This window comes from Lagenorhynchus albirostris, chromosome 8 (genome assembly GCF_949774975.1).
Source record: "Lagenorhynchus albirostris chromosome 8, mLagAlb1.1, whole genome shotgun sequence".
Taxonomy (NCBI): Eukaryota; Metazoa; Chordata; class Mammalia; order Artiodactyla; family Delphinidae; genus Lagenorhynchus; species Lagenorhynchus albirostris.
Window position 1 is genome coordinate 71,032,363 of NC_083102.1, and position 16,199 is coordinate 71,048,561.

At 35.7% G+C, this 16,199-nt stretch overlaps 1 protein-coding gene across 1 annotated transcript in view; it reads left to right on the forward strand.

Annotated features, from left to right (window-relative positions):
* Positions 1–16,199, forward strand: part of HDAC9 (histone deacetylase 9) — a 586,393-nt gene that overhangs the window by 371,811 nt on the left and 198,383 nt on the right. The window contains exons 18-21 of the mRNA XM_060157126.1: positions 1,817–1,872; positions 2,117–2,204; positions 7,802–7,921; positions 8,233–8,330. Of these exons, the coding sequence (XP_060013109.1) occupies positions 1,817–1,872; positions 2,117–2,204; positions 7,802–7,921; positions 8,233–8,330 (362 nt within the window). The remainder of the gene's footprint in view (positions 1–1,816; positions 1,873–2,116; positions 2,205–7,801; positions 7,922–8,232; positions 8,331–16,199) is intronic.

Below are 16,199 nucleotides of genomic sequence, written 5' to 3' on the forward strand. Positions count from 1 at the left end.
AAAAATCTTTTAAGTAGATTACTGGTTCAAAGGGTAAATGTTTTATAAAGGCTCTAAATGTATAGAGGTAGATTATTTTCCAGAAAGACTATAATAAATTATCCTCCTGCAGACATCATTTGTCAGTATATAGGCACCCCTCCATTGTCAGCATGGAATATTTTTAAAAGTTTTAATGTCCTAAGTGGAAAAATGGCTTCCCATTGGGATTTTCATCTGCTTGTATTTGATTACTAATTAAGGTGAATATTTTTTCTTATAGTTATTGATTACTGGATGTTTTCTTCTTTGTATTGTCTAGTCATGCCCTTTAATACACAAAACATAGTATTTTTAATTGAATTATAAAAGATCATTAGTATTGTTAATCTAATTGTAAAATTTTGTTACATGCTAATTATCTTGCTCCGTATTATATTGGTTGTTATTTTCACCCTAACTACTGTTTTCGCAGTAAAACACATCACACATATCTAATCATTACAGAATTCTCCATTCTCAGAAGTCACGTAGCACTCTAGAGTTTCACTCCACAATCTTAAAATTGCACTCTCTACTGTCTTGTGTTGTTCATTAATAGTTTCTTTTATATTAATCTTTTATAGCCACAGAGATAGTAACTTGCTTGAGAACAAGCACAGGGAGTATGTTTATCATTATTCCTAGATTTGTAATTGGTATTGTGTTATTGACTTCTAATTTGCTTCTGGGATTATCATTATGTATATGCCCATCAAAATATATAGCAAATTAACTCATTGTGTGTTAATTACCATTATGTTCTAGAAAAATTTATGTATATTTACAGCCGTTGGGAATAGGTTATTTTTCTTGAGACTATCTTTATGCTTGTGGTAAGATCTGGGAAAAAATATCCCTGGGGTATATTAAAATTATTTCAAAAGTTTTAGGATTGTATATTAAAGAAACATTCTGTCGTGAGCATGTTACTTGTATCATAGTTAAGTGAAAGGTGGTGTGAGCCATCTGATAAATGATTTCTTTTTTCACGTCAAGCAGCCCAGCTTTTCTGAGCATGCTGGCTTTGCAAGGATTTATAGTTCCCTGCCTTCATGCTGGAGTTACTTCAGCTTTCCGTGATGCATTCCAACTAATCTGGAGGTTAAGGCATTCCTTGATCATGGATAGATCTGATTGCTACTCAGCCCTGGAATTCTTTATAAAATTCCAGAACGTGGGCTAGAAATTGACTTAGGGAATCCAATAAAGTTGCAAGTCTTGGCAGTCATCCAAGCTAAATTTATAGACTGGAAGAAATATGGGCTTTCCATTGTTCTCTTTTTCACCTTTCTGGGTTTCTTTTGTGTGTATGTGAGTGTGTGAGTGTAAATTTATCATTTTGCTGACGTTGGAGTGGAAATAATCATTGAGGAAATCCAGCTAAAGAATTTTCACTTTGGATCGTCCGTGGTCTTTCCGAACTTTGACCCAAACCTGCACCAAAAATGAATTTGTTCTCCCTCTCTAGGATGCTGGTGTCATAAAATAAGAAGTTGTTCTTGAAAATGAATCATGCTAGTATAACAGCTGATGTACACATTTGCCAGCTAGGTACAACTCCCAAATCCCCGTTCTTCCCCTGGCTCTGTGGGAGCCTTCTTTTTGAGACATGATCTGAGAAAATGTGATCATATGTATTGTTTCTGTTCATTCTGTGGTAATGGGGGCAAGAAAACAAGCTCTGAAGCCTCTTACAGATTTCAGTGTTTTTGTGTGTGCCTGATGCTCTGTAGTACATGGAGATCCAAGCAATCCTCTCCTATCTGATCAATGAAAATCTGTCTTGTTCTTACAGAATGGATTTGCTGTTGTGAGGCCCCCAGGCCATCACGCTGAAGAATCCACAGCCATGTAAGTACCAGGGACTGTTGCCCATCTCCAAGCGCCACGGTTCCTGGCGGTCACCTGCCCCGTGCATGTCTCTGAAGCCTCTAATTGTTAGCAGATGGACTGAGAAATCTTGCGAGGTACTCCCAGAAGCAGATTTATGGCTTCAGAGATCATATAGCATTTTAAAAAATGCTCTGAACATTATTTATAATGGTTTTCCTGGCTGATTTGCTTTCTTATTTCTCTGTTCTTCTCTATTCCGCAGGGGGTTCTGCTTTTTTAATTCAGTTGCAATTACCGCCAAATACTTGAGAGACCAACTAAATATAAGCAAGATATTGATTGTAGATCTGGTATGTATTCCTGGCCAGAGCTGCATTTTCAGTGACTCTAGATAAAAGGGAGTGTATTTGTATTTCTCTGTTAGGTTGCCTTGCTTTTCGCACTTGCAAACAACTGAAGGGTGTGTTTCCTTTGAATGTGGAAACTCATTAAATTCAGGATTGCAGTTCTGAAACCATAAACATTCACGTTTCACTTTCATGGTGTTAACTGCAATTTAATGAGAAGAAGGCGCAGATCAGGGCAACTTTTATGATGCTTGAATGAATTGATACTTTCACAGTTAAAATAACCCAACAGAACCTGAATTTACTTTTCCCTGCAGAATATAGACTTTAAATAGTCAGATGTGCTGGAAAGAATGCTGTTGCTTTGGTAACCAATTGGCCACTTCCCCTGGTTAGCAATCATATTGCTTGTTGTGCAACAGTGGTATTATTAAAACAAGTCAGCATGTCATTTTTTCTGAAAAGATCTCAGATCATGTATGCCAGTTTGGGATGACTCCCGGCAGGAACCCTGAGTGATTAAAAGTCAGAGGCATTAGATTAGTCTTGCATTTTAACATGATGCATTCTTACACAATGGAGTTATAATTAGTTTAACAAATGGTTTGTTTAAATGCAGATGACACTTGGCAGGTTGTCTATAGTATATTTGTGAATAATGAGCTGGAGATCTGCCCCATACAAAAGGACCAACCCAGGAAAGGGCGAAAGAGAGCTGACTGGTGATTTATGAGCCCCGTTTTCGGTTTGCCTCCAGTTCACGAGGAGGTGTAATAGGTTGTCTGACAAAGCATAGACAGGAAATGAACCCTGGCATCCAAAGCTAACCTGCTACATCTGCACTTAATTAATTTTTGCAGGTGATAAAAGATTTAAAGGCAAAATATGTTAAAAGTTTTTTTTGAAGTGCAAGCCTTAATAGTCTAAATCTTGTTCGTATCTGCACTCATAATTAAATCTTATTGGGAAGTCGTGGCCTCCCTGTCCCGCCCTCCGATTCAGTTAAGCAGGCACACCAAAGGGTTGAGAGAGCACAAACCAAGCCATGTGAAGAAATACTTAGTCAAGTTAAAATGAAGATAAAAGGAATGAAAGACTGATAACCATTTGTACTGTTTGGTAGGAATGGTTATTTTCCACATCCTGTAGTGTAGCCTTTCTGCAAGTTCTTTGGTGCTGAGGGTATTGAAACCCAACTTCCCATGTATTTTCCAAACATGCTTATGTTTCAGTATAGGTCATAGTTCAACATTAAAGAAATGTGTTGAAGGCCTAGATATACTACAGCAGCAAGGTCTTAAAATTTTACAAAAAGGAGGACATCAGTACCTATTTTCCCATGTATATACAAAATGACGTTTTAAATAATTAATATTCATTGGCTTGCATGATTCATAAGATGGTAAATTTAAAAAACATTTAATATGTTTCTAGAACTCTTAAGTTTTGCTCGAACGATAAGCAAATAACTTGAAGAAAGGTAGCAGACGAAGACCAAGGATTGTGGGAAAATTTTTCTATGCTTTCTAAGTTTGTCACAATTATTCAGGAAGGAGATTGTTAAACTGTCACCCTATCCTTAAGAATTTTTTAGTATTACTTTCTGAGGAATCTCCTCTACTATGAAGATAATAACTGTTAAGAGGCTCTTTAAAAGCACATTTGTGACATCCAAACTCTAAAGCAATGAATTGTACAAGAGACTTGAAGGCTAAAATGCCTGGCTTGTGATAGATGAATATTTTGTACCTCAGAGGATTTGTGTGTAAGGTTTTGTTTTTGTACATGAATATAAGAATAAAAGTTTGTTGGATGTAATTTGATATGATTTATAAATTAAGTTGCTTGGTAGCTATTAGGAGTGTCCTGTAAGCTTACTGGCCTTTGATTATGAATTTGCTCCATTATCCCACGTAAAGGATACTGATTTCCCAACAGGCTATAGTAAAAGAGAAGTTTTTGTTTTATATTCTCTAAACATATGAAGTTCTGTCCAAAGGGTTGCCTCTGAGATCACCACCAGCCCGCATATTCTTACTTTCAAGTCTTCCAAATTCTGCAGCTGCAGGGATACTTTGAGGAAATTCCCCTGTTTCTTCCAGCTGCTGAGAAGGAAGTTTTAAAGTGCCACGTGGCGCTGAGACATCCGTTCTCCCTGGCTGACAGGTCTGTTCTGCAAGTTAGCAGAGGAAAAGTGAAGGTTCTTCAGCGGCAGAAGAACTTCATTCCTGCATATACAAAGTCACTAACTTTAGCTAAATGGTATGAACCAGCTCCATCAATTCCTAGGCCAACAGAAGGCAGAGGTACTCCATTGTTTGAGCAGCTAGATTCCACATTTTTTAGATGCCTAGTAACAGAGAGCTCTAATTCACCCCCTATTTGAAGCCACAGCCAAATATCAGAGGCGTTGAGTATTTTAGGCAGGAATGATTCTAGTTGATCTGTGGAGCTTATTCATTCCAGTTCTCCTTCTGGGGAAGATTCCAAAGATACGCAGATTGGTGAGGAAAGAGAGCAGGTGCACCTGCTTCTCAGCTTGCAAGAGACTGGCCGTTGTGTTCAGGGCGTGAACCTGTCCTAGAAGTAGGATTTGCCTGAATGACTCAGGTAGCTTTTATGTAATGTGACCTTCAGTCGAAAATAATATATTTTAGGCTATTTTCATTAAAAAAAAAAAAAAGACACTTCAAATGTCCATAGATTTTAGGCAATTCCATTTTTGGTCAAGCACCAAACTTGACCAAAGGATTGTCGCAAGTGCCCGTACTAAATAATTATAAGTGATAACGTTAGTTGATAGAATATATAATTTATTCAGAGCTATTTTAACATTGTAGTGAAAACATGTTGGCTCTAAATCCTTGTATAGGATACATTTTCACAGTATGTCATTAACCAGTAAAATAGCGAAATTATTTTTCAGTATTTCCCAGCAAATCTTAGATACAAGATCTGTTTTGAGGCTGTTCATGATTTGGTTCATTTCCTTACTATAGTAAGTCCTCATAATCACCAATAATTGTCTTATATTGATCTAGTATATATTTGTTGCTGTGGAGAAAAAATCCTCAGATCATATCTGACCAGTAAGTAGTTTGCATTTATATTTTCAGAGAAACTGGAAAAATACTCTCAAGATTATAAGTTGTTGCCCAAAACAAAAGGCACATTTGGACTTACCTTTATCTCTAAATGCTTTGTGAATATAAATATGGAATCAAGAATTATGCAAGTATTTTTAGAATGGGTTTGTGAATTTTAATGAATAATGTCTGTTGAAACCTTATTGTGCTGTGGGCAAGAGTATATTTCTTATTCTGAAATTTGTGCAACAATAAGCACCCAACACATTTTTGAAGAACATATTATTTTATATCTAAGACAAATGATCTTTTATTTGACCTTCTTAGATAAACCTTTACAACATCAAGGCAATATTTTTCTGGTTTGCAAACTGTGGATGTATCTAGGCCCAGCGAAAAATTTTTCTTACAACGCTGACTAAAAATTCTATCCTGTAGTAGCAATGCAAACATTCTATCACTGTTATTTTTCAAAATATTTTGTTTGTCCATCCTCTAGGTATCCAGTAGCAAATTCAAGACATTGTGGGTTAAATTGTATCATTTTTGTTCTCATAAAGGACAAGGTTTGCTATTTCCTCCTTCCTTTCCTTTAAACGTTCAGAAATCCAGGAATTAATATATATATTTTTCAGTAAGCTATTTTTTTTCCTGATGTGTGTGTATGCCTTTAGTCAGTACAAGTTTCTGGAAAGATGCCTTTCTTTCTAAATATTTTATGATTCCTTAGTTGATTTTGGATATATGTACTATGTAAAAGGGGGGAAGATTAGTGTATGTCTACACTGTGGATAGCAAGCTCACTGCTTTTAGAACCCACCAAAAGGAGGTTTCAGTGGTGTCTAGTGAGGGAGTTCTGGGCTGGAGGTTGAAGTGGAGACAAGTTATATAAACCTCAATAAGGAGCAATAATGACCACCAGTCTCACTTCTTAGGTTTGCTAAGAAGATCAAAGAGATAATGAATGTAAGTGTAAGTTAACAGCATAATGGTTACGAGTTTGGCCTTTGGAGTGAGAAGTGGATTCAAGACGCTGTCTTGAAAAATAACTGAAGCTCTCCAAGTCTCAGTCTATTTACCTTTTAAATCAGCGATAATATCATATACCTCATATAAATGTTAAATAATCTATGTAAGATATTTAGCATGGTACCTGACTCAAAAATTGTAGGAATCATTGTTGAAAATAGTGTGATTCTTACTGATATAAAATACAGTGTAAGTAAGTAGTTACAAGTGACCAATAGTTTTTTATAACAGAACCTGAAACTATAAATGTTACACATGTAGCAGTAATATTATATTAAATACAAACATATAGGTTATTCACTTTTATGAGTCATTTATTTTATCTTGGTCAGAAGCTATTAGGAACCATATTAACTGAGACTCTTGACACTTGGGGTCTTTTAGTAAGGATGTTTTTAAAAATGCTATTGGTTTTATTTTTCCTATATCTTTTATCAATTCCAGCATGTTTATATCATAAAACAATTAGAAAAAAAGAACTATTAAGTCTTGAATCATTATCAAATACAAATGTCCTAAGAATTTTTTTTCTTTCATTTTAATGAAACAGGCCCCTTTTTTTTCCTGTGGGAAGGGGGAGTGGTGTGGAGAAAGAAAAAATAGGAAGAAGGAGGCTGGGAAGAGAGCCATAATATAATATTAAAATTAGGCAGATTGGACAAGATTGCATAAAGGCCCATGCCATCTTTCTGCTTTGGCCCAAATGATTTAATAGCTAATGAGCTCACGCTCCTGTGTCTTTGACTCTTGCCTTCACGATTTTACCAAAATAAAGTATGAAGTCCTTTTTGCATCTGGCATCTCTTTTGAAGTCATTCTAACTGCTGAGGGACTGCTAACTGAATTGAACGCTTCAAGAAAGCCAATTTACTCAGCTGGTTGCAAAGCCTTTGACCTTAATGGTGGGACTTGGCAAATCAATGCATACACGTATGTTTAGTGTTCTGTCAAGAATTGCGAAAATGCTCTGTAAGCCATAGATCCTTCTGCAAAATACTAGTTTGTAGTTTAAACATTAGTCTTTCCGCAGAGGCCAATGAGGCTAGTTAATTAAGCCTAAGGGGTTATGAACTGTTGGCAGTTAATAAGTCATAAAATTTCTCCATAAAACAGGATGCGAGATTCCATCACTGAAGCAAAGAGTACAAAGGGCCGGTGTATAAATATCTAATTGTACCAAAGGACTGGGCTTTCTCAATGACTGCTCATCTGGAGTCTCCAGGGCATGTTTGCTGTGGTTTCCTGATTTTTAGAAGCCAGTTTAAAAAATGAGTGCATTAAAGGGTAATTTGCCTGAAAGTTCAGGAAGTAAAGGGGGTGGTGTGGAAGCAAGCTGAACAGGAGAAAGAAAGAGGGACATACAAGACAGCAAATGAGAAGGAGGGTGGGGTAGAAAGACAGGGAACTAGAAATTAGAAAAGTTGTCTCCACACAGAGTGAGACACGACTGTATTTGTCATCTGGTTTTTTTTTTTTCCCCTGTAGGATGTTCACCATGGAAATGGTACACAGCAGGCCTTTTATGCTGACCCCAGCATCCTGTATATTTCACTCCATCGCTATGATGAAGGGAACTTTTTCCCTGGCAGTGGAGCCCCAAATGAGGTTCGGTTTATTTCTTTAGAGCCCCACTTTTATTTGTATCTTTCAGGTAATTGCATTGCATGATTACCCCTAATTTTCTTGTCCTTTGCTGGTGTTTTAAATTACACGAGATTACTGAATTGTCCCACGGGACCAAGAACCAGTGCAGAACAAGTGCATAACCCAGAGCACTGGTTGTCAAGCAAAGTTGGGCTGATTTGACATGTTGTTTGATGTTTATTTCAAGAGCTCACATGTGTTTGTTTTCCTCTCTTCTTGCTTCTTCCCTGTGCTCTTCTCTACCCACTGTGGTGTGGTTTTTCTCTTCCTAGGTTGGAACAGGCCTTGGAGAAGGATACAATATAAATATTGCCTGGACAGGTGGCCTTGATCCCCCCATGGGAGATACTGAGTACCTTGAAGCGTTCAGGTTGGTACTTCTTTCTCTGAAAGTGGAAAATTAGAAAACAAATGAAACAACACCAAATGTAAAAGAGAAATGTAAATTTCTAACTAAGGTAAAGTAGCTAAAGGAGTCATTCTATTAAAGCTCCAAAAAATGTTTGGTTTGAGGGACCTGAATATTGCTACAAAGCCACTTAAGGAGTATGTGTATCAAAAAAAGGTACATCAAGACCTAGTTGTAATCAATGGCCAGGAATGTTCCCCTCTTTCTACAAAAAAAAAAAGGGAAAAAAAGATTTTATTATTCAGTAGTCTGGAAAATTCTGCCTATTATGACATATGATGTGATTTAGAATGGACATTAGCATATTAACCGCTCTGGGAATTCCTTCACTACCTATTTAACTTTTTTGAACAGACGTTTCGCAAACTTCACTGGACTAAAGAATTTTTTGCACATATTTTTACACATAGCACCACTTGGCATTCTTAGTTCCAAGGAACATTGGCCTAGGCAGTCTCATTTCATGGTTAAGTAAATGGCTTTTCCCTATCATAGTATGTGTATTTTCCCTCTCACATTAAAACACCAACTGATTAATTGGTTGTTGCCAGTTTCTTTAGAAAATGTAGGCAGTAATTAAAGTGTATATTAATATATACACATTGCTACTATTTTTCTAAAGAGCTCTAAAAATTAGTTGAAACAAGAAATACAATAAATTAAAAGTTGTTGTTTTGGATATAGTTTTTTAAGGCATTTATTCTCTGGAATTAAAATTTTGTTCAGTGTTTGGAAAGGTCTATGTTTTAAGGGAAATAGCAGATTATGTCAATATGTGCCTCACTTGCAAGATTTTAGGAGATTTTAACCTATTGGTACTGCATGAATTTTGGATGTTTTGTTCATTTGAAGCAAAAGCAAACAACTGCATGATAAGAAATTTTTGAAGCATTCTTTTCTTTGGCTAATTTACCAATTATAAACTCCCAAGGGAAAAATCCTGTTGACAACGCATCTGAAATAGATAAGAAAATTTTTTAATCAGTAAAGTTTTGATGGGTTTCTCTTGTCCTGTGTATCATTCATACTTCAATTTCTCCTTTGAGAGTCATTTCTCATTTGAAAACAGGCCCAAGAAAAATGATAGAAAATTGCTATTTTTAAGAATATACATTAAAATAAATATATTGTCTTGATATTTGAGGAAAATTCTACTCATATTTCAGATTTGTACTTTGAAAAAAATGTACATGTTCTATAGTACATGTATCTTTACTATTTATAGGAAAAATAGGTGAAATAAGTTTATTTATTTTGACTTGGGTTGTCTATGAAGATATCTTGCGTTAATTAGCAGTAAAAGTAAACAATTATATTAAGAAACTATAGGGGTTTCAATATTATGAATTCTTTTTGCAACTTAACAAAACATTATTAATGTTTTAAAGGAACTCTAATGGGATAATAGATTTTTACATTATCTCACATATGAATTTATTTGTCTGTTTACCAAGTTGACTTAGTAACTTACATGATACACACATTAAGTTCTCAACTTTACCATAGCATATGATCATAGTCATTGGTCTGCAACATAGAATTACTAGTTTTTTATTATCACAATACTATTTGTGGTACTGTTGCTTTACATAAGAATGCATTATGCATTCACAGCAGGGAAGGATAATTAATATTTTGTATCTGTTTGTTCTCTCATGACAAAGTTAATGGTAGATGAGATTTTTTAAAAAGAACCCCTTTGAACACAACAATTACATTAAATAATGTGAAAACAGGTATTAAGTGTACACTATTGATTTTTTACTGAAATGGTTAAGTGAGTCAAGTGCTCCTGAAAGTGTTTGAACATCCCCAAGAATGGCACCTTCTCTTTGCCTGGAATGTGGACACTTTATTTTAGAAAACGTTTTTAAACTTCCCAGTGTGGTCACCATATCCAGGCTTAATTAGAGGAGAAGCAGCATTATTCAGCTAGGCTGCAGAAATGTAAAATTGTGACTTTTAATGTTCATAGTTATTTAAGAACCAGATTTAAACTATAATAATTCTGTCAGTTTTTAACTATACTATACCATGTCTGCTTGCTGCTCAACGTGTATAACTAGAAATACTTGTAAACTTTTTAAGGAGGAATCAAGAAGGTAAGTCTTTCATTCAAAAAATACTCATTGAACACTCAGTATGTGCCAGGAACAATGGCGAGCACTTGGAATTTAGAGCCAGTTTGCTCTCAGGGAACATAATAGAAGTGATACTTATTGTTCTAGCGAACAGATGTCCTTAGACATAGAGAGGATAAAATGATGAATTCTTCCTGAAGGGTTTCGGGAAAGGCTTCATCAAGTATTGTTCAACCTGTGCATTCAAAGATGAGTGGGAGTTTTTAAGGGGTAAAAGAATTGGAGTAGGGGGTTTCATACTAGGCAGAGAGAATAGACTGTGGTGTGAAAAGCATGGAGCCATAAAATGACCTTGCTCTGTGGGCTCAAGAGAGTGAGGGTGGGATTGCGTGGCAGGTATACAGATTATACTTCATAAAGTCTTTTGCAGGCAAAGAGTGCCCAGCTAAATATATAAATTTCTTTCTAATTTGGGGCTCTAGTGCAATAGACTCCCAAATAATTTTTAATGTAGTATTAATTTATAAGCATATCCTTCTTAATATAATCCTTTTTCTAAGTATTGAAACTAAAGCTCTTTCTGGCATCTGTGTGTGGGTGCAGAATACAGAGGTTGGGAGAAAAGTAACTGGTACCTTTTCTTTTTTCTTAATTTTTAATTGTTTCTGGACTATGATAAGTATCTTTGTAAGGAAAACCTCTCTGAAACTCCATTTATAATAGGATATAAGATGGCTGCTAATTTTAAATTTGCATATATATTGCCTTTGTGGTCTCTATTATGTGTTTTTTTATGTGGCAAGAAGAAAATTGCAGGCAAACCAAACATTTTCATGTTTGCTATAAGTTTTAAACATAGTTTTAAAAATATAAGAGAATATCTAAATTAGTTCAGATAATTAGTTGTTTCTTCCCTGTAGTTATCATTCATCTCTGAAATAATTGAAGGTTATGATTCAGATTTTTCTCAGGAGTTTTTAAAATCTTCAAATAATTTCAAATATCTTCTATGTTCACCTAAAATATATTTCTAAGGTTATCATTTTATTAAATAATTATGGGTATTTGTATTAAGGTCTTACATGCCAGTTCTAGATTATAAATTTTATAGACATCATGGCTATTTCTTAAGTGGTTTGTATAAGCCACAGAACTACTATATGGAAGGGCCATGATGTGGCTCTAAAATCTATGCTGTAGGGCTTCCCTGGTGGCGCAGTGGTTGAGAGTCCACCTGCCGATGCAGGGGACACGGGTTCGTGCCCCGGTCCGGGAAGGTCCCACGTGCCGCGGAGTGGCTAGGCCCGTGAGCCATGGCCACTGAGCCTGCGTGTCCGGAGCCTGTGCTCCACAACAGGAGAGGCCACAACAGTGAGAGGCGCGCATACTGCAAAAAAACAAAAAAAAATCTATGCTCTTTCTATACCACCACACTGCTACTCTTTTCTACTGTTCATGACTTAAAAGGCTAAGGTGTGATAAAGCATAGTGAACTTATACTGAAACATAAGGCCTTCTACCCCAAACCTAAATCACAAATGCCTAGTACACAGCATGGCAGAGAAGAGCTATTAAGTAATACTGGCTGAATGAAACAGTTAATAAATAAATAAATCAGAGAAGAAAGGGGGAGTAATACACTACAGTAGAAGCATTGGAAACCCGTGAGGGACCTGCATGAATCCTATCCCTTGGTCCCTCAAGGAGCATGCTTCACAAAGAACTCTGAACACCCATTCATTTGCTTATAACAATTTCAAATGTCTTCTCTTCATTCAACAAATTTGCTAAATGCCTGCTTAGCAGCTTCTGTTCCAGTCACTTCAAAATATTGTTCCAATGGTTCTGTCTTATCCATAATCCCTAGATGAGTGCTGGACACATTTTTTCTAAAGATTAATTCTTTAAGAGTTCTGTAGATGTTAAAGTGGTTATTTATATAAGAGAATTTATTTTTTGTACAATATTACATGTTACAGGTGTACAGTATAGTGATTCACAATTTTTAAAGGTTACACTCTATTTATAGTTATTATAAAATGCTGGCTATATTCCCTATGTTATACAATATATCATTGTAGCTTATTTTGTACATAATAGTCTGTACCTCTTAATCCCCTACCTCTAAATTGCCCCCCTTCCCTCTCTCCACTGGTAAGTACTAGTTTGTTCTCTGTATCTGTGAGTCTGCTTCTTTTTTGTTATATTCACTAGTTTGTTGTATTTTTTTAGCTTTTTCATATAAGTGATATCATACAATATTTGTCTTTCTCTGTCTGTCTTATTTCACCTAGCATAATGCCCTACAAGTCCATCCATGTTGCTGCAAATGACAAAACTTTATTCTTTTCTATGGCTCAGTAGTATTCCATTGTGTGCATACACACACACACACACACACACAGACACACACACACACCCCCTACATCTTCTTTATCCATTCATCTGTTGATGGACCCTTAGGTTGCTTCCGTATCTTGGCAGCTGTAAATAATGCTGCTGTGAGCATTGGGGTGCCTATATCTTTTCGAATTAGTGTTTTTGGTTGTTTTGGGATGTGTACCCCAGAGTGAAATTTCTGGGTCATATGGTAGTTGTATTTTTAATTTTTGAGAACCTTCATGCTCTTTTCCACATTGGGTGCACTAATTTACATTCCCACCAACAGTGTGTGCGAGTGCCCTTTTCTCCACATCCTTGCCAACATTTGTTATTTGTGTTTTCTGATGATAGCCATTCTGACCGGTGTGAGCTGATATCTCATTGTGGTTTTCATTTGTATTTCTCTGATGATTAGCGATGTTGAGCATCTTTGCATGTGTTTGTTGGCCATCTGCATGTCCTCTTTGGAAAAATGTCTATTCAGTTCTTTTGTCCATTTTTTAGTCAGGTTATTTAGTTTTCTGATGTTGAGTTGTATGAACTATTTATATGTGTTGGATATTAACTCCTTATTGGTCATATCATTTGCAAATATTTTCTCCCATTCAGTTAGTTGTCTTTTCATTTTGTCAATGGTTTCCTTTGCTTTGCAAAAGTTTTTAAGTTTAATTAGGTCCCTTTTGTTTATTTTTGCTTTTATTTCCTTTGCTTTAGGAGACAGATCCAAAAAGTATATATTGCTATGATTTCTGTCAAAGCGTATTCTGCCTATGTTTTCCTCTAGGAATTTTATGGTCTTACATTTAGGTCTTTAATCCATTTTGAGTTTATTTTTGTATATGATATTAGAGAATGTTCTAATCTCGTTCTTTTACATGTAGCTGTCCAGTTTTCCCAGCACCACTTATTGAAGAGACTGTCTTTTCTCCATTGTATATTCTGGCTTCCTTTGTCATAGGTTAATTGACCGTAAATGTTTGGGTTTATTTCTGGGCTCTCTATTCTGTTCCATTTATCTATGTGTCTGTTTTTGTGCCAGTGCCATAATGTTTTGATTGCTGTAGCTTTTATAATAGTCTGAAGTCAAGGAGAGTGATTCCTCAAGCTCTGTTCTTCTTTCTCAAGATTTTTTAGGATGTTCAGCCTCTTTGGGTTTCCATACAAATTTTGAGTTTATTTTTTCTAGTTCTGTGAAAAATGCCATTGGTATTTTGATAGGAATTGCACTGAGTCTATAGATTACCTTGGGTAGTATGGTAATTTTAACAGTATTAGTAGTCTGTTCATAGTGGGCAAGATAATATGTATCTCATGCTTCTAATTGAATCTAATGAGGAAAACATCACCACGTGTTTTAAAAAGAGAGTAGCAATTTCCACTGTAGAAATAAAATATTAGTAGTTCTTCAAATTATTCATGTTTTATTGGATAGATAAATAAATGAATGAATGATGATCTCTGGATTTTTAATTTCAAAAAATAGGTATAAGCCCTTTACAGTTGGAAGGTATTGATGAAATAATAAATGACTCATTTGGCACACACTGAAAACAAGCTAAGAGATTGGCTTAGAGCTGTTGATCTGGGTTCCTTAGATGCAAACAAGTTGTGATTTTTAAAAAATTACTGCTCTCCAGGCTAACGTGCTTATAGTCTGTAGCTACCATAATTAATATTTGTTAATGGTAAGGATTTCCAAATACAAATGGTCTGTAAATATCAGGTCTTTGGGCATGTTCACCTCTCGGGGAAAACTTCTAAACAGAATGATTCTGTTTCACCAAGGTTGTCAGTATGCCAACTGAAAAAGAGGATTTGAGCAAGTTATCTAGTCTAGAAAATAAATATCTAGTCAAAATATGTGTTGTGGGCTTCCCTGGTGGCGCAGTGGTTGAGAGTCCGCCTGCCGATGCAGGGGACACGGGTTCATGCCCAGGTCCGGGAGGATCCCACGGGCCGTGGAGCGGCTGGGTCCGTGAGCCATGGCCACTGGGCCTGCATGTCCGGAGCCTGTGCTCCGCAGCGGGAGAGGCCACAGCAGTGAGAGGCCCGCGTACCGCAAAAAAAAAAAAAAAAGTGTTGTTATTTCTACTGTAAACTAGTTGTTTTTTCTTTTCATTGATTTATGAAGTATCTCTTTAATCAAAATGTTTTTGTGCTTGCAAATGTAGCCTTTGCTAAAATACTTTGACCATATAACCAATAGAATGTTTAAAAATTAGCATATTTATTACAAAGTCAAAGCAGCTGAATCAGTTGGACATATACAAAGAGCCCAAACAGCATATATCTCTTTCCGTTGTCTTTGGTTTATACCTGTTTGCTTTAATGATATAAGCAAATTTAAAATCCATTGATACAAAACTGTGACTGGAAATTTGACTAGATAACATCTATTCTCAGTTCATCTGTCACACTGTCAATTCTATTGTAGATACAGCATCTTTAAAATAGAGCTTCCTATGACTTCTCCTGTTTGTGGCAAAAATAGAAACATATACATTTAACTTGAGAGCAGAGAATAGAACCCTTAATTGTCATATTCATAGAGCAGCTACTCCTCAGACAACTAGTCAGTAATGGTTAGCTTGGAGTTTTCTTAGAGTGGTTGAATTTACCATGGAATGATAGTAGATAATTTTGGGCAGTGAACATAAATAAGTACAATATTTTATTTTCTTTTTTATCAAACATATCATTGTTGTTATAACTAATTTTAGAGCACTGACTTCTAAATAGTCTTGGCATATGCATAGTCTGAAATTTAGAGGTTGCTTAATTCTGTCTGAGAAATGAGATGGGATCATAGTAAATATTTATGTTCTCTCGGTAATGACAACTAAGTACATATTTTTATGGTTATTCTTATTTTTATCATATTTTAGTGAAATTTCATGGTAAGAGAATGTAAAGTAAAACTATTATAAAAATAATAACATAATATAATGATAATAATATCATAGTAATATAGAAATTCATTGAGGACTTGATAGTTGCTCATTTCTTTTCATCTTTACAAGTTGTTGAATTAAGTGCTCCCAGTTTCCAGATGAGGATACCAAGCCTCCCTTGAGTTCAGTAGGTTGGTTACCTGATGTCACATAGCTGGTTAACGGTGATCAGGGACTGGGTGGCAAAAAGTGTGAGTGTAGAGACAGTACTCCTTTGGCCCTGAGCTATAAACTGTAGTTCCTCTGTCAAGAGTAGGGGTAACAAAACAATAATAAAGTGAGAAATTCTTTGCCAGTGCATTTTAGTCTATCCAGCATTTATCTTCGACATCTAAATTGGTAATACTATTTTAAAATTGAAAATTACTCCCTGATTCTCACTACCCTTGTATCATATAATAATTCCAAGCCACTTC